We start from the raw sequence: 20,014 nt of genomic DNA on the forward strand, positions 1-20,014 counted from the left end.
CAGGGTGGAAGAGTTGATCCCTGGAATGAGAGGTCAGGAAGGAAAAATAGGGGCACAGTAGAGCTTGGCAGGCGACCAGGCATCTACTTTTCGTCTGCCTCCCCACCTGGGAGCCAGACATGCTGGCTACTTCTGGGAGCCCCCTGAAGTAAGTTCTTGGCTGGAGCTTGTACCCAGAACACCCTACCACACCCCAGCCCTCTGCCCTGAGATCGCTCCAGCATCTGAACTCCATTCTGGAGCCCACGGGCTGCACCTCCTCCTGCACCCCAACCCCTGCCCCAGGACAGAACATCCTCAGACATTGAAACTCCCTCCCACAGCCGATAGCCCAGCCCCAAGTGCTCTCCTGCCCCCCCCCCCCAAACCCTCTTCTGGCCCCACTCCAGAGCCTGCACCCCCAGGCGGAGCCCAATCCCCTCTCTGCCCCAGACTGGTTAAAATGAATGAGGGTGGAGTACATCAGCTGTGGAACTGAAGTGGGATGAAGCGTGCATGCATACAGAGGCACTCTTGGAGAAGGCTGGATGGGGCGGGGCCTCAGAAGGGGACGGGGCAAGAATGCATGAGAAGCATGTGGAGGAGGGAGGCAGACTGTGTTCGTGGCCACATGCAACCCAGTGAGGTGGAGGGCCACTCATGCAGCCCACTTACTAGCTGTGGTTGCCCATTGTTGTTCTAGGGCAGGGGTCAGCAACCTTTCCAAGGCAGAGTGCTGAAATTTGACCTTTTGACCTCTATGTATAGTCTGAGTGCTGCTGATACTTTTTAAAGTCACTAATAGTCCTACTTACAACTGCTTCATTAATCAATAAATGAAGATGCAGAGCTTTACTGTTTAGGTGGTGGTTGGTAGCATGAGCTGGTCTTTTGTTAATCCATAGGCAAACTCCCACTTGCATGAGGGAGAAGGGGCAGGGCTGAGCTCCTGTCTTGTGCCACTTTTGGCAGCTGTGCAGTAGAGTTTGAAACAGACATATTTATGGGAATCTCTTCGAGTCTAAAAAGTGTGGCCTGGGTGCGACAGCTGTCCAAGTGAGTCATTACGGTTATTTAGCTTGTATGGAATCAAGCTTCAGAGGTTTACAAAAGTGACTGGGAAACTGAGTTGGCTCTGTACGGATGCAGTAGAATCATATGATCCATCACAGGCCTGGGTAGGTTGGAGGTTAATATTTTATGCAAGAAGATGAGTGGAGCGCATAGCCGGCCGTGTTGGGACTTTGTGAGGATAGCTGAGATACATGAGAAAAATCCTCTGAATCATATTTCTTCCACAAAGGAAGAAAAGTCTTAGCCATCATTTTGGAGGCTGTGGACATTTGTTTACTATGTATACAGTTGCAGTAACCTCTTTCTTATCAGGCAGCCTCGGGATCAGGAGGCTGCCAGATAGTCAAATATTCTTGACAATGGAGAGTTATACCTAGCAATGCATAACACTAAAGAAAAACAAAATTAGATATTGAGAAACAAGCAAAAATGTATGCAGAGTACTTTATTTACCCGCAATATTACTATTATACATTGTAAACTTATAGGGCTTGTCTACACTTGCCCCCAATTTCAAAGGGAGCATGTTAATGAGTACAATGGGAGACACTAATAAAGTGCTGCGGTGAATATACAGCACTTCATTAGACTAATTCTCCCCTGCGGCAACTTTGAAGCTTCAAAAGGACTTCGAAGTAGCCTGGGCGCTTCGAAGTGACTGTGGCTATACGCATGCCAGCACTTTGAAGTTGCCACAGGGGAGCATTAGCCTAATGAAGTGCTGCGTATTCACTGCAGCACTTCATTAGTAATCTCCCATTGCCCTGATTAACATGCCCCCTTCCAACTTGGGGGTAAGCGTCGACCCAGCCATACTGTATTTGCTGTATTTATTTGTATTTACTTCCACTATACTGTACTTATGGAAAATGTAACTAAAATTTACTTATTGTTAAAATGCCAGTTGTTTGAGAGTTCCAGATGATAGAATGCCAGCTATGAAAGAGCTTACTATATATACTAGCATTTGCTAGTTGAAAACAAGAATACCAGCATTCTCTGGATCAATACTGAAAAATGGAAGCTACAAAACAAAGATAGAATCTTGAAAGCATGCTTGTCCAGATGTGCATACACTTACTCTCCCAAACATTTTTATGGCATGGATCTGTTCTCTTTCTGATCATGGCACTCACTCTTGGAAAAGCTTCCTTGAAATATTTGGACCAGACTGCCCATAGCGTCCCAGGTGATTTTTAGGTGTAATGAGGACAGACCTGTGCTAAGTGATGTGACCAGTTGGAACCATCTGCTTCTGAGTGATCAGATGGTCAGCAATGCACTTCTCTTTATGCACAATGGCTGTGAACTTCACCCTGACAGACTTCAGTTCCAGAGGTGAAGGGTATTGGAGTACAAACTGAACTGTGGTTTTATTTAGTGGATTAGTTGGAACGTGTCAGGCTTCTGGTAAAACTTTGTGAAGCAGGAAATTCTGGTTTGGCGGAGAGGGCTGAAAACTTGAAAACGTTTTGGCTAAAAAACCAAAATTTATCTTTCAGGTTTGTTTGCTGCTGCAGAGCCATATGGGCATTGTAGTTCTGATGCCTATTGTCCCTCTTTTCTTTTATGGGCTAGACTCACTGGCCAGGCTACATCAACCATAAAACACTAGCTTCTCTCACCACAAAGGAGGCTGTGGCGCATCATGGGCAATGTAGTCCAGTCAGGAAGCCTGGCCCAGTTAGTTTCCTCAGGTCCTCTATACAAAACCTCTAAATCGCAGCTAGAGAGAAATAATTCAGGTTTTGAGTGTTCATTTTATTAAAGTAAAATTTTCCATAGAAAGTAAAAGTGGATTTATGTGGTGATTTTTGTGGCAATTTTTGTTTGGTCAACAGCCCAATTTTCCATGGAAAATAAAAGTGGAGTTTTTTTCTTCGGTTTTTTTTTAAGGAATTTGTTTGATCAGCAGCAGATTTTTCCATTTAATAAAAGTGTAGATGAAAACATTTATCTCTGTATGCCTTTCCCAGGACAGGAGCACTTTGTGGAACAAACATTACAGGAAAGAATGTCGTTAACATTTGTAAGCCCCTACTCCCATTCCACAGGGCTCTCTTGACACCTGTCATCTCATTTCCTCTGATATTAGCTAAACTAATTTGATGATGATAGCTTAATACTTGAACGTGCCTGATTGTGCAGAAATAGGCAATAGTGTATGCACATATGCATTTTCATGTGTGCAACACAAAAATTCATCATCTTTAAAAAAAAAAAAAAAAAAAAAAGAGGGCTTTTTCACAGGGTGAAATTTTTTGTAGACTAAATGTTTGTAGATTGATGTGCTAGTTTTTTTTGTGTGTTTTTTGTCTTGGTGCAGGAGTAAATTTTTGAATTTGAAATACTGTGCTGATGGGATAAGCTGTAAAGGAGAGCAATACAAGCTGAACCTTTCTAGTCTGGCACTCTTGGGATCTGACTGGTGCCAAACGAAAGAATTTATTGGACCATGGCATATTCCCCCTTGCCCCACCAAAATACCAGTACTTCTGGAATAGTGTGTGGCTGCCATTATGCAAATGAGGTGCACAATATGTAAAGCAGTGCCTCATTTGCATTTTTGATCAGCTGCATTTGCATTCCCCTTCCAAAAGGGGAATGTAGTGTAGACATGGCCTAAGAGCCAGGACTGGTGGCTATGAACAAACTTTATGGGAACATAGGAAACTTGGTCATACCCACAATAAGTAGTCATCCGGCTAACTAAAATCATGATGGATTCTAGGTATTACCGGATGAGGGAGCGCATAACTAGAGAGGTTCAACCTGTAATAACATCTAGTTCTTGCTTTTTCCAACCATCAAGTGTATTATCCCCATTTTTCAAATGGGAAAACTGAGGCACAGTAGGGGGAAACTGGCTTGAATACGGTCATCTGCCAAACTACCAGCAGAGCCAGAAACTGAACCTAGATCTCTTGAGTCCTAATTCAGTGCTTTAGCTGCTACGTTTCACTACCTCCATGGCATCTAGGAGAAGTGAAGACAACAGATTTTGGGAGAAGGCAAGAGATAGGGATACATAATATTAAAAATAATAATAAACAAGATCTTTGGAAAGGTTATAGACCTCTATTGCTTCTGGGTATAACTCCAAATCACTAGCAAATTGTTGATTTAGAAAAAGACTTTTCATGGGGATAGGTTTTTCTTTACTGCTGTCCACTGCCAGACATGATACTGGACTGGCTGGATCACTAGTCTGATGCAGTTTGGTGACTTCTGTATTAATATAACACAGAGAGTCAGTAAAGGAAAAGAAAAAACAGCAATTGAAAATAATGTGGAGAAAGATGCACAGTGATCAGTTACAGGAATGTGTAGGGAGGGTTGGAGTAAAGCCAGAGAGGGAGGGAAGTTAAAACAAAGTCAGGGGAAGGTGAATGAGTTATAAATCTTTAAAAAGCGATTGGTTGTGGATTACCATTGTTACTGTTTAATACAACCGATTATACACACTTACAATAACTCTGAGGTACTATTGTAGAGGTTATAGTTATCAGCTGACCACTCAGCCACACGCTTCATTTGGAATGAGAAGTATGCAATCTGGCAGCTGCAGAGACACCCCCGGTGTCCTTTCCCCTTTTTAAAAAAAAAAAAAAAAAAAAAAAAAAAAGGGAGGGGAGGGAAAAAAGCAAATGTAGCACAGCACCAAACTTAAAATGCTAAAAAGAAAAGAGCAAGCAGCATTTACTTTCAAATCTGTATTTAGTCAGTGTTCAGCTGTAAACTTTTGACAGAACAACCCTAATGTTTTGTTCAGAATTATGAATGGCTTCTATTCTTGAGGTGTTTGTAGCTCAGGTTCTACCATACCACTTACATAGTGCTTTTCAACATTAAGTCTCAAAGCATATTGTCCTGTTTTCCCAATTTTACGGCTGGCAGAACTGAGGCCCGTGGCAATCAAGTGAATTGCCCAAGTTCGCTGCAGAGTCCAGCAGCAGAGGTGGGAATAGAACCCTGTGTTCTAGCCATTAGTTGTCCCTGGCACATACTCTGCATTGTGCTTTCCTTTAGACCGCAACGCTTTGGGAGAGGTATGGCTGGGTGAGAACTCCTGCACTCTGCTAGCGGGTGTAGGCTATGCGTCAGGAGGCATTGGGTACAATTTTCCAAGCCCAGATCTTAGTGCTCTGCACTGTATAAAATACCAGGATAGTACAGAGAGGCTAACCCATTACCTGCATTTTTCCAAACAGGCCACTTCCAATAGACATCATCTTACCGTGGGCTTCTGAGCTGACCACACATCATGCCTTCCCATGTGAAGGGAAAGGACTAAGAGGAAGAAGGAGACAAAAAAAACCTAGATTGTTGAACAGTCTAGTGACTAGAAGTGTGAAGGATCCGTGCAGATAATTGCTAATGCCAAGGATTAGTCACGTCCTATTGTGGTTTAGGGACGTGGTCCAGATGTCTGGATCATAATGTTTTGTTGCTAAAAACAGGGGAAAGTGTAGAACAAATCCAAGCAACGGGCAAGTGAATGAGTTTGCCGGGGAGACCCTTCTCTATGCTTGAAGACTGAGTGTGGTTTAGGCGTTAGGGGTTTAGAAGGCGAATCCATCCCTCTTTGGACTTCAAGTGAAACTAGGACTGTACCCGTTGAATGCTGCAGTGTCCGGTGAATTGCTGAACATGTGAGTGGAAAGAGAGGAAATACTACATGCCTTACAGGCAGTACATGAAGCAGCCAGCCACCAAGTGATAGAGAAACCACCCCCAAGAACAAAGGGACACAAATTGGCCTGGAACTTCGGCAGAGCCATAACAGCACGTTTGTAGTGGGTTTTTCATCTGGACATTTCAAGTGCTTTACAAACAGTACCATTACCAACATTTCACAGAAGGGGAAACTGAGGCAACATGACCTGTCCTAGGTCAAACAGCTGGGCAGTGGCACAGCTGGAAATAGAATGCCGGTGTCCCCAGCCATTACCAAAATGTACTGTAAGGGGAAGAGAATTCCAGAGTTGTGGGGCTCTAAGAGTGATGGCCCTGCCTCTAGTCTGTCTGAAGTTTTAACCCCAGACAGCAGTCATCTTTGCCCCGGCGGCGGGCATGGAGGTGGGGAAGCAAGAGTCACTCCCTCCTGTGGCCTAAATTATTGAAGGCTTTATGCCAAGATTGTCAAGAGATTTGTGGTTTTGGGTGCCCAAATGATGATGCCTCTAAAGCAGTGGTTCCCAACCTTTTTCAGAGAGGGACCCAATCTGACAATTCAGGAAGACTTGGTGACCCAAAGCAATTCAGTAACAGGACTGCGGGGGGTGGTTAGCAGCACCATAACTAGTTAATTTTGTGCCTGAGGCAAGAATATAAAATTGTGCCCCCCTTATGTTCATATATTCATAGTAGTTATTTCATAGAAAAGGGGCTGGGAAGGTCACACTCAGGAGCTCGGAGGTGGGTGGGGGTGCTAGAGGAGTTGCATGCAGAGGCTGGAGGGTTGAGGGGTCACACTGGGCTTTGAGGGGGGTCACACTCTGGGGCTCGGGGGAGATGCAAACAACAAAATGGAAACTGACAGGTCAGCTACACAGAAGAGAAAGGGGAACAAAATGAACAAAGTGGGGGGGGGGGTGAAAATTACTTACTGCAAGAGTCTATTAAGTGACTTGCCTGGAATGACAATGAATATCAAAGGTGGAGAAGCTGTCTTTGTAATACATAATTGCTTCTCTATTGAGAGAGAGAGAGAGCTGCTGCCTGTGGCAGCGTTAAGGAGCTGCAAATGACTCCATTAAGAGCCACATGTATCTCTGAGCTGCTTGCAAGCCTTAACAAATCTAATCATGACCCCTGTTTGGGTCCCGACCCATAGGTTGGGAATCCCTGCTCTAAAGGGTCCAGGTGCGCAGAGGCCAGGACTCCTTCCCTCTAAGGTGCATTCAAGATCACTGGCCAGTTTTATGAATGTTGGCTTTAAAAAAATAACAGTACATATAGGATCAGACCAAAGACCCTACTTCCGCTTGGTGCCACACCTTGTGAAGGTGACAGCTGGCTTTACCTGAAGGGTGGTTCTGAATTTTGCACATGGCACTGTTAGAATGGGTCGGTCTAACATTGTTGAACATACCTAAATTTGTATGCATGTGGGTTGGAGGAGGGAGAATTGGGAAACTTGAAAAGTTGAATCCCTATTGGCTGAACCAAACCATCACATCTGAACATTTTTGAACTTCAGGGTGTTGGAAACACAAGCCAGACCTACCTGAGGTCAATTTAAGGCTTCTGTTACTGTAGCACAGGGGTCAGCAACCTGTCGGAGGAGGACTGCCAAACTTTTACCTTTTGCTCTCTATGTATGGCCTGAGTGCCGGTGATCCTTTTTAAAGTCGCTAACAGTCCTGTTTACAGCAGCTTCATTAATCAATAAGTGAAGATGCAGAGCTTTGCCGTTTAGGGAGTGATTGGTAGCATTAGCTGGTCTTTTTTGTTAATCCACAGCTTTGAGCAAGCTCCCAGCTGCAGGGGGAGGAGGGGCGGGGCTGAGCTCCCACCTAGTGCGCTGATGAAAATTTGCTCACGTGCCACTTGTGGCAGCTGTGCTGGGGGTTGCTGACCCCTGCTGTAGTGTCTGAGCGCCTCACAATCTTTATTGTGTTTATCCCCCAAAATCCTGGGAGCCAGGAAGGTGCTGTTAATCCCTCTTTTACAGATGGCAGATAGAGTCACAGGCTAATGATGAGATTCACTTAGGCTTCTTATTCACGTGGAAATGAAGGTGGCTGGGTGCCTAAGTATCGTGAATCCCACCCTCATTGATTTGCGTCAGGTCACATGGGAAGTCTGCACTTGTGCATGGAATTGACTCTAGGTCTCTGGACTTCTGGGCCAGTACCCAAACCTCTGGGCCGATCTTCCTCTGAGCTTTGGGTCTTTTGACCCATCTCTGACTGAAAGTAAGAATTTTTTGAATTACACTCACTGAACTATTTGATTAACCCTCCTTAGTGCAGTTATCTCTGTTTCCGTACCTGTCCATAAAAAGCTGCGCTGAGCAGCTGCAGAGGCCTGCACTAGCCTGCAATCTAATACCACTACCAGACCTTTCCACTCTTCATTACACCTCCCACCTTCTGCTCCTACTTGGATGTGTGCCACACTTCAATTTGTCTCCCAGCTCCAAGTAAGACCTCTCCAGATGGGAGCTGAGTGCGCCTAGCACGATCTGCGTGGTTTATTCTTTGTAAGCCATTTCCATTTCAGGCCTCACTGTGTTGCAGTGAGGTGTTTGTATGTGTTCTGTTACAAAAGCAGTCTGTTCTTTAGGGAACTCTGCATAAGATCATGATTCACCTCCTTTGGAAGCACTTTTTCCATTTCCCAACATTTCTCCTAATCTAAACCAGTGAGCGTGGCTGCTTTCCCCAAGTTCACAGTGAAAGGCGGGGGAGAGAGGGAAGCATAGAGCAGTTTGGCTAATATCACCAGGGTGTGTGTTCTTTAGCTGGATTTATCCCCACTAGCCTACAGGAGCTGGAGTGCGGGAGATTTCAGTCCTTGCTGAGCCTTTGCTTTTCTTTCTGACCTGCTATGTGCTGCAGCTAGATTTGTTTCAGTGTTGTTTTTTTTTCTCAGAAGCCATGAGGTTTCAGCTCTTGCTTTTATTAGCATTTTTAAGGAAGAGGCCAACGAAACCCCGGAGAGTTTGTGACACGCTTGTGGTTGCCACGGCGGCTTTTTTTTATTTTTCCTTTTAAGGTATTTGGAAGGTAGCGGTTGAAATAGCAGAAAGCATTTGTTGTCTAGGCTCCAGGGAAATACCAATAACGATACCTTGGAGGAGAGTGGTCAGAAATCAAGAGAACTTGGTATGTCCTGTCACTTTTATTTACAGTTTTATTATTAATAATCCCATGTTAAGATAGAGCCTAGAGCTTCCATCCAAGATCAGGGTCCTATTCTGTTAAGTGCTGTGCAAACACTTAGAGCTTGTCTATGCCAGGATAAAAGGTGTCTTTTTGAAAACTCTAGTGTAGATTCAACTCTTTGTTCTACCACATATTTTCCAGGGTGACGTCAGGCATCTTATGCCTGTGCTGCCATCAAGGGTGTGGTTGCATCTTATGTGGACTCACCTGAGCTGGCTTTGACCTAGTTAGCATGGGTGCCAGTAGTTGCTGCAGCAGCAAAGCCCTGCAGAGCACTGCACACCAGATGCCCTAATTGCGCTGTCCCTGTTACTTGAGCTAGGTTTGCTGTAGTTACATACCTCCTAGCTGCAGTGTGGACCTTCCCAATGTGTCTTTGTGCCTCGGTCTTCTTTCTGTAAAATGGGGGCAATAGCACTTCCCTCTCTCATAGGCTTTATTGCTTTGTGAAGTGCTCAGATGCTGCAGTAAAGGGGGCCATGCAGATGGGGCTTTAGGAATATAACTGGAGCTATACTTGTATTGTATGCTTGTATTGAGCATTATTATAAAAAGTTAGTGTCAGCCATCCTATTTGCCTTCTCCAACTGAATGATGTCTTAAGTGTCATTCCAGAGGGTAGATCCTGAGCAAAGGGGGAAGCCTGGTGATGCAGGGGTCAGCTTGTCACTTAGCAGAGCGGCGGGGTCACCCGTGTTAGTTGCTTGCCTGTATGTGTCCTTCTTGTGTGTTTTTTTTCCTGGATCTGGTTAGCTGTGTGGCTGAATGCTGGAGGCCTGAGTGTCCTTGTTTCAGTAGTGCTGTGTAGGTCACTCAGTGCTTTTTTTTCCTTGGAGTTTCATTGTTATTACCAGTTGCACCTTCTGGGTTCAGCGCTTTTGGGATCTGACTGGTCCCCAAGGAGGGAATTTGCTAGCGCAGAGGAAGTCCCCAGCCATTAGACCCCAATTCCCTGCCCCCAGCTCTGCTTTCCAGCCCTGGATGCTGCTGACTCTGGCCCCGTCTGGGCTGCCGTTATCTGCCCCCTGCCGCAGGGCTCCCAGCCACAGGGCTTCCTAGTGCAGGAACATCCATGGTCCTGCTGGACCAGAGTGCCCTTTGGTTAGGGAGGTACAATCTGTAGCAGGCAGTGCAGTAGCCTTTGATGTCACTCACAAAGGCAGACCGCAGGTGTGGCTCAGTGACAGCAGCACTCAACCAGGTTTGTGGCCGTGAGTTCCTAGTGGCACGGAGCGGGTCAGTCAGCAGCAGGCATTTCTGCCATCTCCTAGGCCACCCCTAAGCTGAGAAGAACAACTAAAGTACCCAGCCTGTACTCCACTGTACAATGCATCGTGTGGCTTCTGTTCATTACTTCCCCTTGTGCCTAATATCCTGGACAGAACTCCCTGTTGATTATATTGTGTAGCTGTCTCATCTTGCACTAGATTAGCGTGTACAGGCTGAAATCGCCTTATCTGGCACTCTCTCATCTGGCAACATCCCTGCACTGGCGGGACAATGGATGTTGCTGGACCAGAGACGAGCTGCTGGACCCCAGCTGGGGGAGCTGGCTGGGGCGCAGAGCCCTGCCAACAGTCTTGCAGCTCTGAGGCTCCCTTCCTGGCGGGGGAACCCCAGCAGCCCTGTGGCTGGGTGCTTGCCTGGGGCATGGGGGAACCCCATCAGCCAAGCAGCACTGTGGTGAGAAACCAGCTGGGGCTCAGAGCCCTGCTGGAAGCCCCAGCCACTGGGACCCCAGCAGGCCCATGGCAGGGAGCCAGCAGGGGCACTGAGACCCACTGGCAGCCCTGCAACCTTGAGATCCCCTGTTGCAGGGGGACATCCTGGCAGCCTGCCCTGCAGGAGTGGGGCCCTCTCTCCAGGCAGCCAGTCTATCTCTTCATCCATCCAATCCCCTTGCCTGGGACCACTGCGGTCCCAAGAGTGCCAGACGAGGGAGGTACAATCCGTAGCTATGCTGTCTGAAATATATTTACCTAAATATCTAGTCTTTGTGTCTAGTACACTAGCAACAACTTTGCCAAGTTCAGGTACCGGCCAGTGGATGTGTAAGCATGTACTAGAATACATGGCCTACCTTTGGTTCAGGCCTAAGATCCAGCACCAGGCTGTCTGCATTTGATGTGCGTTTGTGGTAAGTGTCTCTGAAAATGCTTGTGCCACAAGAAGACCTGCGAGAGTGATTTTAATCTCAGCCCTGCAAAGATCAACTACTTGCTACAGTGATGGGCAGCTGTTAGTTCAAGAAAAAAGATATGGTCATGGGTGAGAATCAAGGGACCTGCATTGTGCTGTATGAACTCGGGCCAGACATTTGTCATCTCTGTACCTCAGTTTCTCCATCTTTAAAATTGGGGGGAAAAAAGTGTTTTAGTAATATAGGGATATTTTGATTAAAATCAAAATTTTAATTGGAAAAAGCTCAGACGTTTTCTCCAGCTCTAGTATCTGCTCATCCTTGCTAAGTTCTTTGAACTCTGCGGATGAAACACTCAAGAGCCAAGTAATATTAATTAGAAAATCCCAGTTTGGCCGCCCCCATTTCACTAAACGTAGTGCTTGGTTTTCTGACATCTCTTTACCTTTTCTTCTGCGTGGCCCAATCCCTTGTGTTGAAGGGAAGAAAGTAAACTGACATGGAACATGCCTAGCCCAACAGAGATTTCCTAACTGAAGTGCTTTCCAGAGAAGGCTGTCATTTCCCCTCTCTGGGGCTGGGTTGTAAAAGGGAGCTCAGTGATTTGCCCAGCAGTATGTAGCGCCCCATGCTGTAGCTGAATGCTGCTGTGCAGTTTCATAAGAGAGTGGTAAACTTCTTGCATTGCCCCTCAGCTACATGCAAAAGACTCGGGATCTGTCTCATAGCATTTGCAGAATGCTTGGAGATCTTTGTTTGAATGGTGCTGTAACTGCTTGTGTGTTGGTCTTGTGGTTGGGGCCCTGAGCTTGGCCTTGTGTGGGTTTGGGTTTCCATTCTTGGTTGTGCCACTGCCTTCTCTGTGATCCTGGGGAAAGCACTCGGGTCATACTTCTAAGTTTGCAGCTCCTCAGGGTGGTCTTCATTTTTGGAGGTGCTCTACACCCACCATGACCTTGGCACACCTGTGCCCAGCCATACAAGAGCTGTGTGCTGACCAGCTGTGACAATCTCGCCTTCCATGTCTTTGTGCCTCCCTTCTGACCTGTGCGATGAGGATAATGGCACTTCATTGCCTGTTCTGTCTAGTTCGCGGTTTCCCAACTGGGGAGCATGCCCACTGTGGGGGGGGTGAAGAAATTGAAATTCCAGAGGGGACGTTAAGCAACCCAGCCCCACCCCCTGTCATTTCCCCCACCCCTAGAAAGATCCGGCCCGTGCTTCCGGCTCTCGGCCCCCAGCCCCTGCCATTTCACGTGGGTGACCCAGAGCAGCTGCTATAAAAAGTAGGCAGCTGATAAAGGCCCACGTGGAGCTAGCTACCTCCTGCAAAGGTGAGTGCGTGTGAGTTGTGGGGGGTGGGGAGGAGGATGGGGTTAGATGAGGGCCTGGTGGTGCTTGGCTTTGGGGAAGGGGAGGAGCTCGGGCGGGTGGCTCCCAGGGGCCTGGCCTACGATTGGGCAGGCAGCTTGCAGGCAACTCGGGCAGCCAGTCCTGGCAGCACCAGGGCTCTGGCAGCTGGTCCCAGAAGTGCTGGGGTTCAGGCAGGTGGCTTAGGCGGCTGGCCCGGGAGCACAGGTGCTTGGGCAGCTGGCCCCAGCAGTATGGGGCTTGTGTGGGTGGATAGGGCAGCTGGCCCACGGCTGGTGGGTGGGCGGCTGGTCCCCACAGCGCGGGGGCTCAGGCAGGCGGGCCAGCTTGAGCTGCATCAGGCACCCACAAGGTGGGGCCTGTGCCATTAGCCTGGATGGTCCATAGTTGGTCTCCTAGGATTTTCCAACTTATGAAGAAAATTGAAGCATCATCTTTCACATGAAATTCATTTGTTTCTGCTGTTTCAGATGTTAAATTACGCTTTCATTAAATTTTTGGGCCAAGAAAAACTTTGTGCTTATTTTTAATTTTAGAAAACATTTTTATATCAATATTTTGTGTTTATTTTAAATTACAAATTGAATTTTTTGTTGAAAGGGAGTTGGATGATGGTAAAGAAGAGGTGAGGGACATGAGGTTTCTCAAAAATCGAAAGGGGGGAGTGTGATGCTGAAAAGTTAGGGAACCACTGGTCTAGCTACATGGTCAGCTCTTTAGGGGCAGGACTGTCTTGCTGTATGTAGATACAGCACTTCGCTTGGGCCTTGGATCATGATTGGGACTTCTGAATTCACAAGTTAATAATAATGTACTGTGGAAGCACAAAAGACTGCAAATTGAATAAATTATGGAAAGTGACGGAAGGATTAAGAGCAAGAATGTAACCACCTGATTAGTGTCCTACTGTATTTGTTTTCTCCCTCCCCCATGTATGTGTTTTAAAGCTCCTATTTTATGTGTTAATGCCTTTTTAATATATGCAGCTTCCCATTTGAAATGTTTTTCCTCCAATGTACCAGGCTTGTTTATGTTTCTCTCTTCATAAGTGGAGCACAATTATGTAGGGCAGCTGGTGTATTTTTGTTGGCCGCTGTGTGCGGAAGATCAGCCTTGTTGTTGTTGTTAATGCTGAAGAAAAGGATGCAGCAGGGTTTTTTTAATCTCTCTCTCCCTCTGGAGTTCTTACAAGTAGTTTGACATTTTCCAGTAATGAGCTGTTTTTAACTTATTGGTCTGAGAAACTGTTTCGCTCAGCATAAATCTGCATTGTGTGAGAGGCCCCAATTCCACCAGCACTTAAGCATGTGTTTGTTGAAGCGGCCAGAAGTTGCCTGGGCTTTACTCCCACATTGCCCACTTCACAAGTAAGGTGAATCTCCAATGCTTCAGTCCCTGATTTGCCGCTCACGTATGGAGTGTAATTCGACCGCTTTCCGGGGTGTGAAGCCTGCTGTCTGTGAGAAGCGACTTAGCCAAGTCCTGTACACTGGCGTTCACATCTCATGTGTATTAAAATGCTTTGGCTGGGAATGGCTTTGACCCAGCCTGCAGATGGCTGCATAATCCAAGTTTGGATCTGTGTCCATATTTTGCAGCTGGCTGCTACCTCTAGCAAGGTTCGGAACCAGAACTTTTGGACCTGAAAGAGTCTCCCCCTCCTCCAGCTGAATTTTGGGATGTTAGAAATCTACTTGTTCACCACTTAGACCTGCCTCTCATTTAGATGCTGAACCAAAGCTTCCCAAACAGGCTGCACTCTTTGCCCTGCAGAAGCTGACTTCAGGTACCATAGTGATGGGTGAAATGTAAGCACCTGAATAGCACAGACTGAGATTTCTCCTGAGAACTCAGTGCTTGATGTGGTTTTGGTGCGTTTCCTTCCAGTACTGGCTTGAATGAGCCCACTTGCTGGGAGACGAGGCCGCCTTGGCAGAGGTGGAAGAAGTACCCAGAAAGTTACCTGAGTAGAACTGCAGCTGCTTTGGGGGTGGAATTAAATAAGAGTGTCCTTCTGGAAAACTACTTGAGTAAAAGTACAAGCGTGTCTCATCCTGATTGTACTCAAGTATCCAGAAGTGAAAAGTAGCCATCCCATGGAGACTTCTAAACATGAGTACAATTAAGATACGGTACCTTTATACCTTTACTCAGGTGGTTTTCCAGAAGGATACTTTTGATGTAAATAGATCTTCCCTCAAAGCAGCTTTACTTTTACTCTGTTAACTTTTTGGTAGTTTTCCCACCTCTTTTTCTTGGGATTGTTTAGTACTTGAGGGTCACGACTGGAGATGAATATACCCTCTTCTCCTGATACCATTGGTAGCTGGTGGTCTTTATTATTCTAACCTGGCTCACCTCCCATTGTGCTGTGTGATAGTTCTCCAGGCCCGGCATTTAGGGGCAGATTCTTAGCTCTGCAATATCACTGTTCTTTAGTGTGTGTTGCATTACTGGCATCTCTCAGGATCAGTCCTTTTAAAAATAGTCATTGTGAGCAATTAGCTCCTGGTTCCCCATTAGAGACAAAGCTACTTGGGCTCCGCCTGCCTTCTGAAGGGTGGGCATGCGGAAACTGTGCCTTCATGTGCTGGAAATGCAGGGTTAGAGATAAGAAGCATGCTCAGGAAGTGGTGTCACCCACCCATTTAGGAATTGCCCTTTTCAGATGCAGGGAGTGTGCGACTGATTCTTCATCAGTGCTTTGCCCTCCCCGCTCCCAGCCTGTATGTGAATGGAGGTGGGGAATGCATTTGTTGCTAATGGAAAGAAAATCATGAGTTCAATGCCTGCCGGTGTAGGAGAAGATGAATTCCTCTGGTTAATTGGCTCCCCTTTGAGTCCAAGCGGTTCCAAAGGCAATAGCGGGAGATGGAGGGGGCAGGATGGCTGTAGGACTTGTGCTCTGCGTCAGCTTTGATGCAGTCTGGGCAGGGGCAGAGGAGGGCCATCAAAAGTGTGATGGGGTGAGAGAAGGGCCCACCAGCGTGGGAACTGTCATCCCGCCTCCTCATGCTCCCTCTTCCCCGAGCCAGGTTTGCTCCTCGCCATCCCCTCCCTCCTGTGACTCACCCTTATGTCTGATTAAAAAGTAATGGGCCCATGACCCCACCCTCCATTTGGGACCCCAATCTGGGGTTAGTTGCAAGCTCTGCCACAGACTTCCTGTGCACCCTTGGACAAGTCACTTATTCTCTCTGTCCACCAGTGTCTGGGTCTAGTGACAGAAACAGAAGTCGGACTTGGAAGTTGGGCTAGGAGTCAGAACTGGAGTCAGAGCATCGGGTCGAGGGTTGGGTGAGCATCAGAGTCATACCACTGGTTGGAACCAGATTCAGAGACCAGAGGCAAGGGCCAAGAACAGGCCAGGAAAGTAGCGCAAGAAGGCAGAGCCCAGCATTGCAGTCAAGTCAAACCCAGTTGTGTGGACTTCCTGTGCCTTGACCAATCAGAGATGACGTGTTCTTCCACCAGGCCCAGGGAAGCGTGGGCTGATGTAACTTCAGGTTTCATGGTTTCTCTTGCTCAGTCAGTAATGAGCCTCTGAACTGTTTGCTTTGCTTCCACAGCTAAGGGGTAGGGGGAATGCCTGCTCTCCTCCACACTTGTCTGCCATGTTTATCAACTTCTTAGAGCGGGGACTGTCTCTGACTTCTAGGCTGATGGGTCCTTGGTCTCAGCTGGGCCCTCTAGGTGGAAGACAGGGTTATTTCTGTGTGTCTGTGTGTCTGTGTGTGTACAGTGCCTAGCGTGATGAGACTATGGTTTTGATTGGCTTCTGAAGGTTATATTATAATTAATCAAAGCTAATGTCATCAGCTAGAGTTGGATGGGTGTTACAAACTTAGTTACAAAGCAGTCTTCTAGCTGGTATTCTTTATTCCTTAGGCACTGCTGAAGAAAAGCTGCTGTGGTTTTTTTTTTTTTTTTTTCCCCTGTAGCTGGCTTCATGTCAGTAGGTGAAGGGCTCTGAGAACTTTTGCTGAGAGAGGACTTATGGATAATACTTTCCAAAGCACTAAAAAGCCTGAAGAGCAGATGCCCCATTTCCTTTCAATCAGACTTGAGTGCTCATGTCATTTTTGAAAATGGGATGTCATTGTCAGAGTCATTTAAGCCCTTTTGCAAATTTCATTCTCCATAAATTGTTCCATTTATATATGCAGAAGTCTTATTTTCTTGTCATCGTGGGCTGAATATGGTTTTCAGGTAGAAGAGCCCAGAGTTTCCATTGATGTACTTGGCTTCTGTTGATGTTTTACGATTAGAAGGCATTGTGGCCTTAATGACAGTGGGCTTTGGATCACGTCCATTTCAGTTAGGGCCTGTCTCCCCTACTCAGCGGATCGACGCTGCTGCAGTCAATCCCCCAGCCATCCATTTGTTGTGTCTACTTAGACACAATAAACCAACCTCAGAATGTTCTCCCTTCATGTAGCTGGACTCCACAGGAGAGCAGCCCCCGCTGACCTTCCCACATGGAAGACACTGCAGTGAGTACATTGATTTCAGCCACCCTGGTCACGTAGGATAGATGGACAGGGTGAGGTACTTAGTGTAGACAAGTATCAGGGTAGCCGTGTTACTCAGTACCTGCAAAAACAACAAGAAGTCCTGTGGCACCTTATAGATTAGCAGATGTTTTGGAGCACAAGCTTTTGTGGGCAAAGACAGGCTTAGTCAGATGCAATCTGATGAAGTGGGTCTTTGCCCACGAAAACTTATGCTCCAAAACATCTGTTAGTCTATAAGGTGCCCCAAGACTGCTTCTTGTTTGAGTGTAGATACCCCCAGACACCTGCGATCTTGGGAGCTAACTGATTTCCTCTCTTTCAGCAGCGGAATGCCAGGATCAAGTTTGAATACGATGGAGAGAAAAGGTGCGTTCCTGACCCGTTCCCGCATTTCCCTTGGTGCAGGGGGCGGAGGGGCTCTTGCTCGCCCTGCCTGCCCGCACTACTCCCTCTGAAAACAGTGAGAGCCTGGCATGGGAGAGGCCTGGGAATTCAGCTGTACATGTTTCCCGGGATTTACGCACAGGCAGATTAGTTTCTGAATGTGATTCATTAACTGCCGCTCAGCAGTAGCTTTATCCTCGCGCCCCGGTGAATTTAGCTGGAGTTCAGGCCTCCTACATCAGGGTGTTCTTCACTCAGTAGGCTGCCATGTGATAATCAGACTCTGGGCATAGGGCCCACAACAACAGAGCGGGGACTTGCTGCCTGCCCTCCTGGAGCCACGTTCATGTGGAAGGCTCTCAGCTTGTGGGAGGTCTGGTGACAATGGCAGAGCGGGACTCCTGGGAGAGTCGGGATCTCTCAGGCTGTGATGCCAGGTAGCTAGTGAGTTATGAACCACGAGGATCAGCAAATACACAAACAGCACAGGGGCCAGATCCTGCCCTTAGAGACGCTCTGTCTGAAATGCGTGGCTGCTTGTGTCTGCAGGGGGAATGGCACGGGGGACTCCCTGTGTAAAATCAAACCATCTTCTGCAGTTCAGTGCCACTCCTCACAGCCAGGGGATGACAGATCACAAGAGAAACTGGCCTGTGCCCCACGGGTGGAAGCTCTGCCGAATCTAGTTGGTGTACTGTGGCCTGGCTCAGGGCTCCTGCAGTTAGGGACCAAGATCCAAAATCGCTGTGGATGGAGAGCAAAGAGCCACATAGATAAAAGTAAATATATAATATATGTAGATAAAAATAAATATGTAATTTTGTGGCTCAATGCCCTCTCCCTTCCCCAGAGCCAGGCAACCCCCACCCCGTTCTAACCTAATTCCCCTCTCTTACCCTCCTCCAGAGCCAAGCACCCCCACCCTGCTCTAACCCAATGCCTGGGACTCACCAGAACTGCCGCCACCATGCACTTCTCCCTCTAGGCACTGGGGGGCATGCACAGAGCTGCAGTGAGCAGTCACAGTGTGCAGCTCTGAGCAGGAGCTGCATTTCATTGCTTGAAGAGCCGCATATGGCGTGAGAGCCAGGGGTTGGCCAACCCTGCTCAGACCGGAGAGTGGGCAGGGGGGTGGACTGCAGCTGGAAGCCTCTGAAGGCTCTTGGTGGGGTCAGTCTGGATTCCTCCTGGGTAGCACAGGCAGCTAATGCCCCATTAGCAAAGAGCCGGGGCTGTGCTCCCCAGCCTCTCTTAGCTGTTTTGGGGAAGGAAGGGGGAAGGGAAGCTGCTTGTGTGCTCCCTGCCATGACCTACCCCATACTTACTGATCATTATTGTTTATTAACATGGCACCTGTGGTCCAAGAATGCAGGTTCTTGCTCCAATAAGCAACAGTCTAATTCAAGACCATGGTATCCATGGACTCGCGTGATGCTTGTGCTGTTCATTTTCTGTGCATCTGTACAGGATTCTCCAGTTCCCAAGACCCGTCAAATTCAAAGAAGTGCTGCAGAAAGTCCTGGATGCTTTCGGACAGATGATGGATTTGCACTATGCAAACAACGAGGTACTAAGCCGTGGTGGGGGCAGCCTGGCGGGGTCCATACTTATTCCTAATCCTTTTAATTGTGGGACAGAATATAGCGATGGGAGGGAGGGCCATTAAGCCTGATGTTTCCTGGTCTACCCAGTCCTGACTGAAATATGCATAGATACCAAAACAGGAAGCGGTAGCTCTCTCAAAGTGGCTTTAGTGCAGGTTATGGGCTAGTGGGTGGAGCCCCAGAACAAACAGCCCACAAAACCAAGAACTTAGCTGACTGACAGCTTTGAAGAGTTAAGTCCTCTGCTTATGTACGGGACAGGAACAGCACAGTCAGCAGCCACACAGCCTCCTCCACCAATGAGCCTGGTCTGAGTGGATTCACTGTAGGAGTGGCTCACCGAATCCCAGGGGCTGCTGCTGAGGGTGCCAACAAACACTCTGTGTAATGTGCTAACCAAGGCTGCCAGTTAATACCCCCATTTCTCGAGGATGCAATGTGGGCGTCTCACTCGGAAATGCCCCCAAATTCGTGGCGTGTGCTCCCTTGCAGAGGCCTCAAGTGGGATTGATGTGAGGTCCCTGCTGATTTGGTCTGACTTGAACCTGTGGCCTGACAGCAGAAGGGGTGGGGAAGCTTGTACTTCCAGCTCGGGCGTGCCGCTAGATCAGTGAGCAAGGGCGTTCTCCGATGCCAGCGCTGATTCCCTTTGAAGGGCACATGCCAGCTCCAAGGCCCGTTGGCTTAGAATGAGAACTCCTATGAAATGCTTCCCACTGCGTGATTCTGTGGCAGACACCGCAGCCCAGTGCAAGCTTCAGTGCTACTGTCGTCAGCCATCGGCGTGTGGGCTCGTGCGTTTTAAGGCCTGAAGGAATGGACTTTGTGCTTAATTGGTAATGAGGGTGCTGGAGATCAAGCCCTTTTTATTTCCAGAACTGATGTGCTGAGCCCCAGAGGTGCCTGGGCTGCGAACTGCCAAACTTGGAGGAGGGAGGGCTCAGCCCTTCCAAGCGTTGACACCAATCAAACACTGAACCTACCATGGCTGGGGCTCCATGTTTGTCACCGAGGTCCCGGAAGTCATGGATGCTGTGGCTTTCCAGGCAGACTGGA

General features: G+C 47.7%; 1 protein-coding gene across 5 annotated transcripts in view; it reads left to right on the top strand.

The window, feature by feature from the left end:
- The window catches only part of LOC142008146 (mitogen-activated protein kinase kinase kinase 3-like), a 129,627-nt gene that overhangs the window by 63,727 nt on the left and 45,886 nt on the right, over positions 1 to 20,014 (top strand). For 2 of the 5 annotated variants that reach the window (XM_074985156.1, XM_074985157.1), the window contains exons 4-5: positions 17,293 to 17,336; positions 18,822 to 18,921. In XM_074985156.1, coding sequence (XP_074841257.1) covers positions 17,293 to 17,336; positions 18,822 to 18,921 — 144 coding nt within the window. Of the gene's footprint in view, positions 1 to 8,567; positions 8,886 to 17,292; positions 17,337 to 17,994; positions 18,134 to 18,821; positions 18,922 to 20,014 lie in introns of those variants that run through there. The other 3 variants (XM_074985159.1, XM_074985158.1, XM_074985161.1) reach the window with 3 other exon arrangements.

Source organism: Carettochelys insculpta, chromosome 2 (genome assembly GCF_033958435.1).
Source record: "Carettochelys insculpta isolate YL-2023 chromosome 2, ASM3395843v1, whole genome shotgun sequence".
NCBI classification, from domain to species: Eukaryota; Metazoa; Chordata; order Testudines; family Carettochelyidae; genus Carettochelys; species Carettochelys insculpta.